This window comes from Paralichthys olivaceus, chromosome 6 (assembly GCF_024713975.1).
Source record: "Paralichthys olivaceus isolate ysfri-2021 chromosome 6, ASM2471397v2, whole genome shotgun sequence".
NCBI classification, from domain to species: domain Eukaryota; kingdom Metazoa; phylum Chordata; class Actinopteri; order Pleuronectiformes; family Paralichthyidae; genus Paralichthys; species Paralichthys olivaceus.
In genome coordinates, this window is record NC_091098.1 from 11334551 (window position 1) to 11348721 (window position 14171).

A 14171-nucleotide genomic window follows, 5' to 3' on the forward strand; every position below is an offset into this window, starting at 1 on the left:
TAGATTTTATATGTATATATCATGCTCACAGTGTGTTTTTATGCAAATAAACAATTGTTGCTTCCCACCCTGTTGCCCTTCACGCATAGCTTTTGCCTTCTGATAAATTATTCGCATATATCAATATTTGCCATGAGAAACAAGGTCAATAGTGCACCAAATAAAGCATTAACAAAATGTATATATAAGGCACGGGGGGCTGCAATTATATTGCATTTGTGCGCACACACACACACACACACACACACACACACACACACACACACCTCTAAATGAATGAAAACCATACAAGATTTCTTACCTTGCCATCTAGTCTGCTGATATCATCTTCAGACGCCTCAGGGGACAGAACGCAGTAGAATTTGGGCTGAACATTTGAATCTAAAAATGGATTAAATACATGAAAATATGTTATTTTCACATCTAACACCAATAAAAACACCATCACCCTCTTCACAGATAAGTAGTAAGATCACAGACTGCGTGAAAATAGGTTTGTGTAAGAGAGTAGTTGCCAGCCATGTAAATGCTGGCAATTGCTATGGTTAATTAAATATTTCTATTCTACCAGTTGGAGGGTAGCTAACCAGCACTCAGATAAAACCTATAGTAAAAAATGTGGCAAGCAAAGATGGCCCAAGTAGCTGCTGAGTTTTTGTAGATGTTCTTGCCACTAAAAAAGTAAAATTCCTTTAATGGTTTTACCTGCTGAACAATGTTTAGCCCAGTTCTCCTCCACCTCTTTGAACCCATAGTAAAGTGGGAGACTGCTGCGTTTGCCATCCTGAACAGAACTTGGCCCAGTGGATGGTGGGGTGAGGAGGTTGTACTGCACCTATAAATATTCATGGAGAAGAAAAGCAAAATTTACCATCATCATAGTCCTACACACAAAAATGTACTTAAAGATTCAGCATTAAAAATAGATGATTTGGAAAACCAACTTTTCTGGCTGTCATATTGTAACTAATGTAATCGAAAGCAAACAAAACAACTATTCATCAAATCTGGAAACCACAGATCTGACTGTGTTATCATCAAGAGGTGAAAATAGAAGCTAAGCCAAAGCAACTTATTGAGAAAATAACTATTTTGAAGCCACACGTTATAATCAAGAAAGGTTCTTTTAGTTTGCTATGGATTAGTAAAATATTGAATCAATGTATTTGCTGAGTCGTATTTTACTTGTTTAAGACGAATACATACATCCAAGCATTGCTTATGCAATTTACCATCAAGACAAGATGTTGAAGATTATAAAATGAGCATTAACCTGTTCGAAAAGGTACACAGGAGCCTTGGAGTAGTGGCGCAGCAGGTAGTCAAAAACCAGCAGCAGGCGCGCCAGGTTGAGGGGCACAGCCTTTAGTTGAGAGTCTCTGCTCTGTGCCACTTCAGTGATGGCCTGGGTGACCTGGGTGAGGACTGACCATCGTCCGCGCTCTGACAGATTATGGAAAAGGAGCAGTAGGAGCTGGAGGTGCTCCACATTAAGGTCATCTTCACCATGAACTGAACCCTGGATGGTGTGTTGCTTCAATGTTCCCAAAAACCTGACATAGTGTAAGATAGAATATTCTTTGATTAATACATAGTCAACGCAGTACTAGGAATCAGCAGTGGTTTTACAAGCTATAGTTCACACTAAATGCCATTTTACACCAAAACCTTATAACTTAACCTGGATGTGAAAGTCAAGCAGCACATTGTCTATGAGCTCAAGTTGTTTAATGAAATTATTGGTAAAAAAAGAACAACTCGATAACTTTGTAGCAATACAAATAGAATAGAAACCACTCCACGGCACAGAACCGCCAGATGTGATGGTTGGCATACCTTTCCCAGACTTTCATACACTCAGGCACATCTGGTTCCCCTTGCAAACTAGCTTTGTGCTGCCATATGAGGAGAAGTCTAGAGAGGACTGATAATGATTGTGGATGAATGTACAGAGGCCAGGGACCCTCTGAAAAGGGTGCAACACCTAACTGCTGGAGAAGAGTGCTCTGGGGATGACAAGAGGTACAATAATAAGATGATGACACTGAATAACAATTTCTCATTATTACTGGTTTATCGTAGCAATGTTTGGTTTCTGTTTGTGTCATGTTATTAGTAAACTTTGATAATCCTCTTACCTGCAAGGCAGGGGATGGAAGATCTGATGTCACCAGAGTGTGGTTGAAGTGATACAGTGCTAAAGAAAACACTTCATCTGAGGAGCCTGTTAAACAATAACATGCATTAAAACTAGTGGAGTACATGGGGTACCCCAATCACTGGCTACAAGGCCATTGTATGATATACAATCTGTGATTTTCTTTAGTCGTACCTTTTACATCTTTGTCCACGTCTTTGATGATACTGGCTAGTGTAGCCATGTGCTGCTCTGTAAGAGAGACGCTCAGGTAGTTGCGGATGAAGTTGTTTCTGGACTTGAGCATCGAGGTGGTGATGAAGTTCAAAATGCTGGAGGCCAAACTGAGGAACTACAAGAACAAACAAATATGAGTTGCTAATGCTGTCACATATTAAAATATAAAAACCTGAATAAGCCGTTTCGAATGTATGCTAGCATCAAATATAATACAAGTACTGTTTACTACGGACTTGCAGCAGATTTATTCAGTATGTTGTAAGATGCACACAAACGAGTCCTCACCAGTTCTGGGTCTTTACGGCCAGCTAAAATGTTGCCGTTCTCACTGGGATTCTGCTTGCTGGGGCTCTTCAGTCTGGGAGAGATCTCCAGTGGTGGGGGTGGTGGCGGTGGTGGGGGAGCTACTTTGTCTTTGGTGGGGGAAATTGTCTCTTCAAACCAAAGTCCCAAGATGGGTTCACTGTCATCATCTATAACAAGAGAGTCAAAATGAGCTGCATGAATTTCTTACAGTGGAGATGAGAGACTAACAAGATATGTGTGGCGTGGTAGCGGTGTCATCAAACAGGCAAAATGTAAAAAGCTTCAAACTAGTTCATGACACCTACAACACAGTGCAGGTGGAGGACAAGAGGCAAACACTGCAGTAAAAGAGTGAACATAAACTGATGTTCTGTTGGTGAATATCCACTTAAAGGAGAAAACAACTGATTTCATCTTCTGAGAACATTTCACAGAAGAAATTAACTATTTATTGTTTTCTCTGAGAATGCCATAGAAAACATTAACATGGGTACTCAGTGAGTTTGAAATATGGGACACACCCACAGGGGGGTTTTCAATCACTGTGACAGCTTGAACCTTATAAGACTGAAAACGAATGGAGCTATGGTAGGAAGGTATAATGTCACAATACTCCAAGTACCAATAAGATCAAGTATCTGTCCGAAATTTCCCTCTGGATCAATTAATAAATAAAGTAAGTATGTAAGTAATTAAATAGTGAGTGAGTATGTATCCATCTGTGTATCTCTATCCATCTCTCTGTCTCTGTCTCTCTCTCTCTCTCTCTCTCTCTCTCTATCTGTCTCTTAATCTCTCCATCTGTCTCTCTATTCATCTCTGTATGAACAGGTCAAAAGGAGATAATGCCTGACCTCCTCACCAGCCCTGGGTCCTTCCCCATCATATATGTTGCATTATATAAGCTACTCCTCATAACTAGCTTTTGGCCTGAAAATTCCCAGCCTTCCTTTGCCACATAAATAGCAGAGAACTGAACCCTCAGATAAAGCATATCCTCAAGGGTGGTGGCTACCATTGTGAATTTAATGGATATGAATCAATGAAACACTTCACCAACATTATGATTAGACCAGAAAAGCATTTGACTGCAGGCGTTGTCAGTTGAAGTATGTACACATTAATTCAAAAACAAAAACAAGAAACAACTATTAAGTTTTACAAGAATATCACTTTAAGTTGATATTCACATTTGCATGCAACATACAAATTTCATAACTATCAAGGTGACAGCAAGACATAGCATAGTGTGTGTAAGCCCATAGTTTACAAGTAAAAGTTGAATTTGTTGTATTTAAGAATAATACCAATGTTTTCATGTAGGTGCTACATTATTTTTGTGTTAAGGAAATAATCAGATATCTGTAATTGAGGCCTGCAATAAAACATCTTCAGAGAGATTACGTTGAGATCATTACTGTTGGTGGCCCTCATGTCTGATGCTACTTAATTTGCAATGACTATACGGAATGACTACAAGATAAGGCAGGGGCACCTGGGAAAATCTTTTGCATACCACAACATTTGGTGGATTACTGCAAACGGTGGTCATCAGTGACTTCTCTATTCACCAGCCTGCTCTCTTTTTTTTAAGATAATAAGGCCTGTAAAGACTATGAGCACCCACATGTCAACACCACTGGTATGATCCTTTGACCCACACCGAGCCACAGCTGAACCTCTTCGACAGAAAGAATCAATCTAAATTTAGTTCATGTCAATTACAATGCAAAGCATGATTCAGAGAAGGAGCTATTTTGCCAAAGCCTTTTCACCTGTGGCTCTTTCATTTTCTAAGCTATTAGGACCACAGCTCAAAGCCTATATTGTGAGACAAACAATAACAAAATGAATCTAGGACAGTGAAGTGGACACCAAGTCTTTGACCTGAGGACAGAAAACTGCTGACCTGAAACACAAGCTGCACTTGTCTTCTCCTGTCTTCTCTCTGGTGAAATAGTAGACACTGTCAACTACACTGTCATCATGTGATGAGGGGGACAAACAAAGTTACTTACTCATCTGCGTGCATGTCAATGTGTTTACCCTTCTCCATGTTGCCATAACCTGACTGACTGATCCACTGACAGCATTTCACCACTTTGCAGATACAGCGCAACACTGACACTAGCTTGGAGATCAAACACATACATGACTTTATACAGCACCTGCAGCCACACTGTGAAAACTGAGGCACCTATGAAGGCATGGTACATTGTTGTTGGGATACTGGCTTCCTGGTCAAGTTACGCATTAAGTGATGAAAACATAGTTGTGTCTGCATCACATCTACAATTACATTGTGCTTTAACTATACCTTCATTTAATAGTCCATTATATAAACCTTCTAGATGCAACCATCTCCATTCATCTTTGGTTTTAAACATAATGATTGACAGCTGAAACAGACTCGCAATTGGTCAAATGTGTGAACCGCTGGGACCTCCACCCCCTGATCGCTACTGCATAGACTCTGGCTCCTTATGACGTTGCGTTGGTTTCTGGGATATTTTGGCTTTATTTCATTTCATCCATCTGTATATATATATACACAGATCATGACAGATCTTTGGATAAATGGACTGTAGGTAGTCCTTTATTGTAAAACGTTACCTAAATGCCCCAGTAAACACCCGTCTCAATGATCTGTAACTGCAAAACATTTTTATGAGAATGGGATGATGTAAATACATTAATAACTAAATTTACTAGACCAGTTTCTATTTTTCCCTATTGTGACAATTCAAGTCCTATGCTTCTTTCCCTCTGAATAAAATGTTTAATTCTCTAGATGTTTAAATGTATTGTTCATTTCATCATATTATTAATGCTGTGCAGAAAAATAGGTGCACCGTTTATTAATTAATCTGTGTTACTACTCAAGTTAAACTGATGTCCAAACAATTGCCAAGCCTAATGCTGCTATGTGGGTACATGTGTTAGCATGAACCTTCAATTTCAAGGGAGCTTTCTGAAGTGGTGGTGTAATTGCTTAAATCCAGAGTGAGAACGTACCTTGACTGCTATCCTCCTCTGTACTGCTGAAATCATCCTCATAGTAGGTGTTTGAATCTGTGGAGGCGCTGGCATCGCTGCTGACTGAACCCTTCCTCTGTCGCTGGAGAACACAGGCCTGATAGCAGCAAAGACAAGAGCATTCTTAAAAGATGATCGCACATCGCAATCTTTCATCCACCTTTTCACATGTTTTGTCAATCAGCCACCACTTTGTTAGAAAAACTGAATGGAGAGGATAAACAAAGCAGCAAAATAGTTCTTGTTTTTGGTTTATCAAATGTTTTGTAACATGTTATCCTAAATTTCTGTCGTATTTTATGTCACCTGTGTTATGTCAAATTACACTTTAACACTGCACATGACTATTAAAACAGTACATTATAACACTAAATAAAGATATGTGGATATAAATGATATCACCTTTTTGTATGAAGTGGAAAGAAGGGTGAAGAGTAGATTGGTCAGGGGCACAGAGTCAATGAGCCTTTGGACTCTCTGGATGGAAGTGCTCTGTGCCATGATGTTGAGCTCAGCTGGTGGCCCGTCACTTGCCCAACCCTGCAGGTAGAGGGATAGAGGGGTTGGAATAAAAAAACACGGGATCAAAATATAAAAATACAAGATTCCTCATTGGGTCTTTTCTTAAATATGTTATTTATTTAATAATTATTTTAAAAACATGGAGTTTAAGCACTTTCTCCCCATCCTTGAGAATTAATAAGATGAAAATCGTTTGTATACAGCTACAACAAATGAGTATGTATCTTTGAAAACATGTGAGTCTGCTTTTTGTGATAAATCAAACATGATTTGGCCAAAACAACTGAGAAGTTATGCAAGACAAGGACATGTTTCCATCTCTATAATAGTGGTCACAAGTCACCATTGTACTTAAACAGATATTGGCCACAAGACATCATTAAGACAAATGTGGTATAATCATTTCTATTTTATTTATTAAATAAATGAGACTGTAACTGTATTGAATAAGTATGTAAGTACATCATTTACCCGGTGGAGAGCCTCAACTTGCAGGTCCTGGAAAAGCGATGTCAAAAGTTTGATGGCGTGATTGGCCAGGATAACGGACAGAACTCCAAACCCTTGGTGTCTTGAGGAAAAAAAAACACAAATCAATTATCAAAGCGACCTTTAAAAATATATCAACATTTAAAGAAATGATATGTCTGAAATAATCAAATGGTGCTTTTATAGACCTTTGCTGCAAGATACATGGAATCCTGTACAAAATGAGGCCCTATTAGAGGTTTCATTTATACAATAACAGCATAGAATGATCATATTTATTATTAATTGAAAATTACCCTTTGCCAGGACCAAGTTTAGGCGATCCCGCGCCATCCTTGGTGCGAGCAGCAATATCCCGGACACGCAGGGCAGCCAGAGGATCTTTCTCCTTCCCTTTATCAGCCAGGGCAGTCGGGCTCAGGTTAAGAATCAGGTACAGGCTGTTTAAAAGGCACCAGGCTCCAAGCAGCTGGAAGTTCTGATAGTGCTGTATACACAAACAAGTAAAAAAGAAAATTAATCATCAATCAGAAAATTGATTTCATAGACACCTCTAACACCGTTCTTAACTGCGCTTAGCTTCAAAAAGAGAGAACCTATGAAGTGCCACAGTCTAGCGAAATGAAAAGGTGCTGCTATGATATTAGTCTCCTATTGTAGTATAGTACTCAAACCCGGTACTCACCTCTCCTCCAGCTCTGCGGGAGTTGCTGATAGCTTGTCCAATCATTTCATAAATCTCCAGCTGTTGCCAACACAAATGTTGCACTTGTTACTATTTTGAATGTGCTATAATTGGTCATGGTACGCATGTTAAGGATCAGTTATATGCAACTATAAAAAAAAACATGGAGAGATTTGATGCAGTGTGAAAATGAGAAAATAATCTGTCTAGACATTTTTAGGATACAAGTAAGTTTCACCCATCAACACAACTCTCTCACTCTTGGTAAGTAGGGACTCTGTAAAAACCCAGTTTGCAATAAAACTGGCAAAAGTGATTATAGTTTCTATTTAGCACATGACCAAACATTGATAATGTTGTACTCAGAATACTCACACATTTCTGGACAATTGTTGCTGCATCATTTTCATAGTCCTCCTCTTTAGTCCCAGTGGAGGCAGATCGAAGCTGCAAGCCACTTCCTACCTGCAGAATGGCCATGCAAGTAGCCACACTCACACCTAAATGGGTACAAGATATTTTTTACATTTACACAATTTGACTTTCAACACTGTGCAAATAATGACTATGAAACTGTTGCTTTCAGTTATTGACGCAATAGGGGAAAGAGCAACCGCTGTTTTTCCTGCTGGTGTTAGTACAGTCAAGCACATTCCTGCACTGTTGTCTCTTGAGATTGTTGTGAGTGGAGGAAACCCAGCCATTTTATTTTAACCTCAGAGAGTTACAACCTACCAGCATAGAGACAGCTCAAAGCCAGCACGGTCATATCCATCAATCTCCCTGGTGTCAGGGGCTCCAGTACAGGCAGGGAGAGTGTATCCAAAGCCATGGTCACGTCGATCACCAATGAATGAAATCTGGGCACAGGTTTTAAATATAGAAAGTTAAAGGAATGTCTGGAAGAAAAAACTTTTCAACACTAGCTATCTCATGCAGAAATGTACGCAGATTATGTTGCCCTTTTAAAATAAATAATAGTATGACAATATAGAGTATTTTTAATTGTGACCTTAGTAATTAAAAACATATTACCCATTGCGGACAGCAGTGGCATCAGCCACTGTGGCAGGCATGATAAAGAAAGAGTTGGCTGATACAGCGTCTTGGAAACGGTTGATGTAGCGGAGAAAGTAGGGTAGGTTGAGGCACACCCGCAACAACTTCTCGGACCCACCTGGAAATATAAGTCATCGGGGGGGAAATATTAGCTCCAAAGAGAAAACGAGAGAAAAAACACCATAAAAATAAAGCAACAAGATGCTACTCACCAAGTTCCTGTAAGCTTGACACATTCTGAGAGACAAAGGCATTTTTCATTTTGGCCTGAAGCGCTTGATCTGTGGTTTGGTCTTCACAATCACTCTCAGCCTATGATTGGGGAGGGTTAAAAAGAAAATTAACAACTATTAATGAAAATGCATGAATGTGAATATCACTGAATAACTCAACCAATCAATTATTAGTGTATCAATTACTAATTCAAAAGGCCTGTTCTAAGACACTGACCTGCATTTGAGCTGCTGATGGAGAGGCCAAGATGGTCGTAAGGTCAGGGTTAAAAACTGAAGTCAGTTGATTGAAGAAGTTCATTTGCACTTCTTTGTGTCGAAGCTCTGGATTGACAGCACTGGGCAACTCCTTCTGATCTTCCACTAGTGAATAAACAATGACAATTTTCTCAGTCACATTCCAAATTTTGCTGTTGTTTTGAACAAAGGCCTGTAGGAATATTCTGTCTTTTATCAGACCCAGTATAAGTACCAACATGAGTGAGTATCATTGAACAATCAATACATCAATCTGAAACAAGTGAATAAAGAGTTCAAGAAATAATTCCAATATAGAGACAAATACAGAATATAGCTACAGCCCCAAAAAGTTTTTCAATGATTTTTATATGAAGAGAAAGTAATTCAGTGCCCTATTCTGTTAATATAAATAAACGTTGGTACATCTCTAATTGGACACTTACCATCTGAAAGGGTCTTGACAGTTTGAGGCAACTTGGCAGACTTCATCATAGCAGTGAAAGTAATGATTTCTGTGCGATCTAGTCTGCTGCAGCCAGTGCAAAGTCCTTTTATAAGAAGAATCAGGTGTTTCTGAGGAAAAAGTTTCTGTTTTATTGGTGGGTTTATGCAGTACATAATGTGCTTTCTAAAAAAGACAATGGACACACATGAGCAGGAAATAGCAAGAGAATGCAAATTTCAAAATCCAAGAATTGAGCCAACGTAGCCGACACAGACAAATTCAGCAGCATTTATATGTGGCTGATGTAAAAAATGTTTAACTTCAAAAAAGTGACTTGCAATTATCCACAGACTAGAGCCCCACAATGACACTCTTCCCAGCAGATTTATCTTACCTGTGATACGGCACATGCTTCATCTGGGTTCTCCAAGCGCAGCAATGAGAACTCAATCAATACTTTGCACGCCGCAGCAACCGACAGCAACTGATTTCTCGGTACTAAAGAGATAGAGCAAAAATTATTAACTGACTGGAACTTTACCTACATTTAAATATTATAGTTGACTCCCAGAAGTAATTTCTAATCTATTACCCCAAAGAGAAAAGAGAAAAATACATACTTTGTCCACATACTGTGGTGATGTAATGTGCAGAGAGTGCCACGAACGATGAGTAGAAAGGCTCATACTGTTTGTCATGGTGAAGAATGTCAGATTCACTGTAAATGACAAATACATATCAGCAATTTATTTCTGGACAAAAGAGTGAGAAAGAAAGAACAGACAGACATCATGGTGTCATTTAAAGCCATTTTCAGACATGAACTACAGAGGTTGTCTGCACAATGCGGTCCGGACTTTCTCCAGGGTTTTCCTTTCACATTTGAAGAATGCAGCAGGAGAGTCTCTGCTAACATGCATTAAAGACAGAAAATTATCTGCAGTGTTCAGGCGAGGGGCAGGCACAGCTTGCAGGACGCATAACATATAAATTACGCTGCAGAGATAAAATAATTTTGTTTACAGTACGTTATAATATTGGCAATGGCCATTTTCAGGAAAAGTTTTTCAAATCCTGTCGTCTTTCCAAGTTGACATCTTCATCTGCATCTTCTACATGTATAGCATATCGTCAACACGCACACTCACTCGGGGCGAATCCTCCAGATAATCTCTTGCTGTATTCTCAAATGGGATCACTTGGACTTTAACCAGAGATTTTACTAGGGCCTGGCAGAAGAAAATCCAAAAATATCCACAACAACAGATTTGGACATTTGCATTGTCACATACAGCACTCCCAGTTAATGTTAGGAGATGTTCAGTGGATGTCTGAAAGCAGCTTTAGAAAAACAACAGTCACATTCTTAATGATTAAAAATAAAATCCTGAGTCGATAAACACACATGCAAACCTTCATAAAAGGTAGTGTGCAAATGAGATTAACCAAAATGATGTGACATTACATGTTGTATTATACATATTATGATATTAAATTCCATCGCTTCATATTTTAAAGCAAAAAGCTTTCTGTTCTTCCACTTGGCCCAAATACAAGCTGGAAATTGCATAAAGCTCATAAACATGAAGGCGTGATAATGTGACACAGCACAGAGTCATTCTCATACCTGTATCATTATATGGATATGCAATTACTTGTATCAGCATACTCCCATGCAGAGGGAGAGCTGTCATTATAGCTGCAGCCCAACCCGTGTGGCCAACCTACTGTCTGCATAAATCCTTCACAAATCATTTCTCTGCAGCTTCCAATATATTTATCTGCTCGGCAGTGCAAAACTACTTCACTGTATAATACAAAACATACAGCCCCTAATATCTACAATCACCATAAACCAATGACTTTCTGAGATTACAAAACAGTGAGGTTTCATTCAACTCCTTGGTTAGCAAGTTTGAAAACGGTCCAGGGGGAAATGCTACAATGACATTAAGCCTTTAACACCTCAGACCTGCTAGTCTTCGCAATTAAGCCTTTTAAGATTTAAGTTTAATCTAAGTTCAATGCCTGTCCTCTATCTACTCCACTTCCTTCTTCTTTGCTAAAGAAACCACTTCTACATTTTGTTCCTGGTCTACAAAGCAGTGAATTTCCGAGCTCCAGATTAAATATCCGACATGCTACCAGTTTATCAACCTCCAGATCACTCAGGTCACAAGACAGCCATTTCCTCCAGTGCAATCAAAACCTGGACATCAGAGCTTTCAGTATTTTTCTCCACTTATATGTTGAATACCCACCTGCTAAATCATTATAAAAATAAGCTCCTATTGCGTTTTAAATGGACTTTTAACTTGTTGGCTGCATGATGTGTCAGTGTTATGTTGTGTGTTTTCATGTATTTATCTTTATTATCGTAATACCTATTTTCTGGTGTTACGCAAGTACTTTTGTATGATATTGTGATATTCAAACAAACTTGAATCTAACCAATACAATTTCTCCCCTGTGAAAGAGAACATTACAACTGCTGGCTTCATTTTTTCTTGAGTGCTATATATAATTTCAGTCAATTAATGATGTATTTATGTAACTACTTAAAACCTAATTTGATATCCTGTGTTAATAAAGATTAAATCAAAAAATGCAAACAACAAGCGAAAACAATTCCCCCAAATGTGTGTCACTGAATAATCAGCTTTGAGATCGAATAATAAAACCAAACTAGTCTTACTGCTTTCAGCCATCTTGAACCATCTCTCATGCTAAGGATGTTGACTTTTGAATTGTCACAAACTTCGCCTGAAGAATGCTTTAAATTTAGTTCATAATGTAGCTAATGAGTGAACATCAGTAAAGTAATGGCCACATCAAACATGTATACATAACTACTAAAGCAAAGCTGAAGTACAATGGACATTCTCTTATGTGAAATCCTTCTGTATAGGCAGACTTTTGGCGATGCATGACCGTAAAGTCACATGTAAATCTACCAAATGAATTTGTGTGGCTAAACCATATCCACATGATGCATAACATACAGAATAAAAACACTGCAAGTGTGTATGTTTATCATTTATAACTTGAGCAACATAGAACTACTTGTTTGTCAACAAGGTTGGAAATATCAAATTAAAGATCAAACTTGACCACTAATGCAGAAATTAGTAGAATGTCTTGGTGTTTTCTTTTAGTGTAGGTTGAACTTTCCTAAGATCTGGGGCCTAGTGATTAAAATACTTTAGGTTACTCAAATAAAAACCCAGACTATTACTTTTACTCCAGCAGTAGCATATACAACAATAATACTGTTGATTCTTGCTGGTCACTTGCTTAACTTGAAAAATGAAACTAACAGCAGTAGTAGCAGTTGTGCTCAGATTGGGTTTTGCCTGCGAAAACGAAACTTATACACACAGTATCGAGCTCTTCACTTGGATGCCAGATGGATCAGCTGATGTAACCACTGTGTCAAGTGACAACCTGGCCAACGCACAGAGCCACTGACACCAAGCTATTGACTTGATAATCACCAAGGACGAAATGTGCACAAACTGCATAGTCTGAAGAGACGATCACTCACAGGTGCCCTGCTATAAGTTCCTCCTGCGTAACAGCCACTGCAGCAGACAGACATGGGTTACAAGTGTCGGGTTTCCCATTTAACCGGTGGCCTTACATTTGATGGGATAGCGATATCGAAGGGGTAGCATTCATTAGACTGCACATTTACATAAGGGACCCATCATCACCTCATCAACACTGAGAGGCGAGAGCAGGATCTCCGCCTACTCTTAGCTCAACCACACAGTACATAAGGATAAGCTAACTGGGTGTTAGCCAGCTAATGCATCAACAGTATATGGAAATGGTCCGAGTATGTGACAAGCTCAGCACACAAGCCGAATCGCATTTAGCCAAGTTAGCTGATGTGGTCAAATACGAATGTCGTCATTTCAACGCTACGTTATCTTGTACGTTTGGAAGGCCCATCAGTTCGCTTGGTGGCTAATGTTTGTGTTAGCTAGCTAATGATGAAGCAAAATTCCTACACGCTACAATGCGACATAGATATGGTTCATACGACAATAAAGTCCCATGATAGTACACTATTACAGACGACTTAACGTTTGAAGTAAGTTAGTTGACGTTAGCATTTTAGCCAACGTCATGAACCCGATTCGAAGCCAGTGTAAGTTAAGCTGAGATAGCGTCCTAGCCGCTAAAGTTAGCTAAGTGGGTAGCCCTTTCCCATTGAACTCAACTATCTGAGCTAAGTTAGCACGTTAGCCAGCCAGCTAACATCTGGGTGGCCTGGGCTGGTATCCGAGCAGACAGAGGCCCGCGATTCCCTGACATGTAACTGGTTACCTGTTGATTATAGACCCAACAAGCTGAGGTAGCTCTTTAGTTTCAAACGCGGTGTACGACGCCGACAGAAGCGGCCGCACTGCTGCTGTCCATTCGTGCTCCCCATCTCCTCCGCTCGACGCCATCTTGGACTCCCGTAGAAAAAAACAGCCAGTGGAAGAGGAAGCTGTGAGTCGCAGGGGGCGCTCACATCGCTCGAGTCTGGCAAAAACGTAACTTCGATGGCCTCCAACGAATAATATTACATCCCAGGGTTGATCATCGCAGATCGTGCAGTTCCTAGATTATAAGAAATAATAATAATAACTCTTTCCATACACAAATAACACAAACAGCACTTATTATTATCACTTATTCCCTGATGTTGTTCCCATTGGACAGTACAGCTGGACAACATTTTCAAATCGTTTTTTGATTCCATAAGATATATTTGTAAATGAATTGTGT

The 14171-nt window shown here is 39.3% G+C and overlaps 1 protein-coding gene across 13 annotated transcripts in view; it reads right to left on the reverse strand.

The window, feature by feature from the left end:
- Nucleotides 1–13889, reverse strand: part of ubr4 (ubiquitin protein ligase E3 component n-recognin 4) — a 47179-nt gene extending 33290 nt beyond the window's left edge. For 6 of the 13 annotated variants that reach the window (XM_069526014.1, XM_069526011.1, XM_069526009.1 and 3 more), the window contains exons 1-22: nt 13725–13882; nt 10013–10110; nt 9787–9890; nt 9391–9520; nt 8925–9070; nt 8687–8786; nt 8451–8592; nt 8151–8275; nt 7791–7915; nt 7416–7475; nt 7027–7217; nt 6704–6812; nt 6122–6259; nt 5699–5816; nt 4593–4631; nt 2663–2850; nt 2333–2489; nt 2139–2224; nt 1837–2006; nt 1274–1553; nt 706–835; nt 302–381 (exon numbers count right to left, since the gene is read on the reverse strand). In XM_069526014.1, the coding sequence (XP_069382115.1) occupies nt 302–381; nt 706–835; nt 1274–1553; nt 1837–2006; nt 2139–2224; nt 2333–2489; nt 2663–2850; nt 4593–4631; nt 5699–5816; nt 6122–6259; nt 6704–6812; nt 7027–7217; nt 7416–7475; nt 7791–7915; nt 8151–8275; nt 8451–8592; nt 8687–8786; nt 8925–9070; nt 9391–9520; nt 9787–9890; nt 10013–10110; nt 13725–13849 (2841 nt within the window). In that variant the 5' untranslated portion in view covers nt 13850–13882. Of the gene's footprint in view, nt 1–301; nt 382–705; nt 836–1273; nt 1554–1836; nt 2007–2138; nt 2225–2332; nt 2490–2662; nt 2851–4592; nt 4632–5698; nt 5817–6121; nt 6260–6703; nt 6813–7026; nt 7218–7415; nt 7476–7790; nt 7916–8150; nt 8276–8450; nt 8593–8686; nt 8787–8924; nt 9071–9390; nt 9521–9786; nt 9891–10012; nt 10111–13724 lie in introns of all 13 variants that reach the window. The other 7 variants (XM_069526017.1, XM_069526016.1, XM_069526015.1 and 4 more) reach the window with 3 other exon arrangements.
- Nucleotides 13890–14171: the final 282 nt, after the last annotated feature.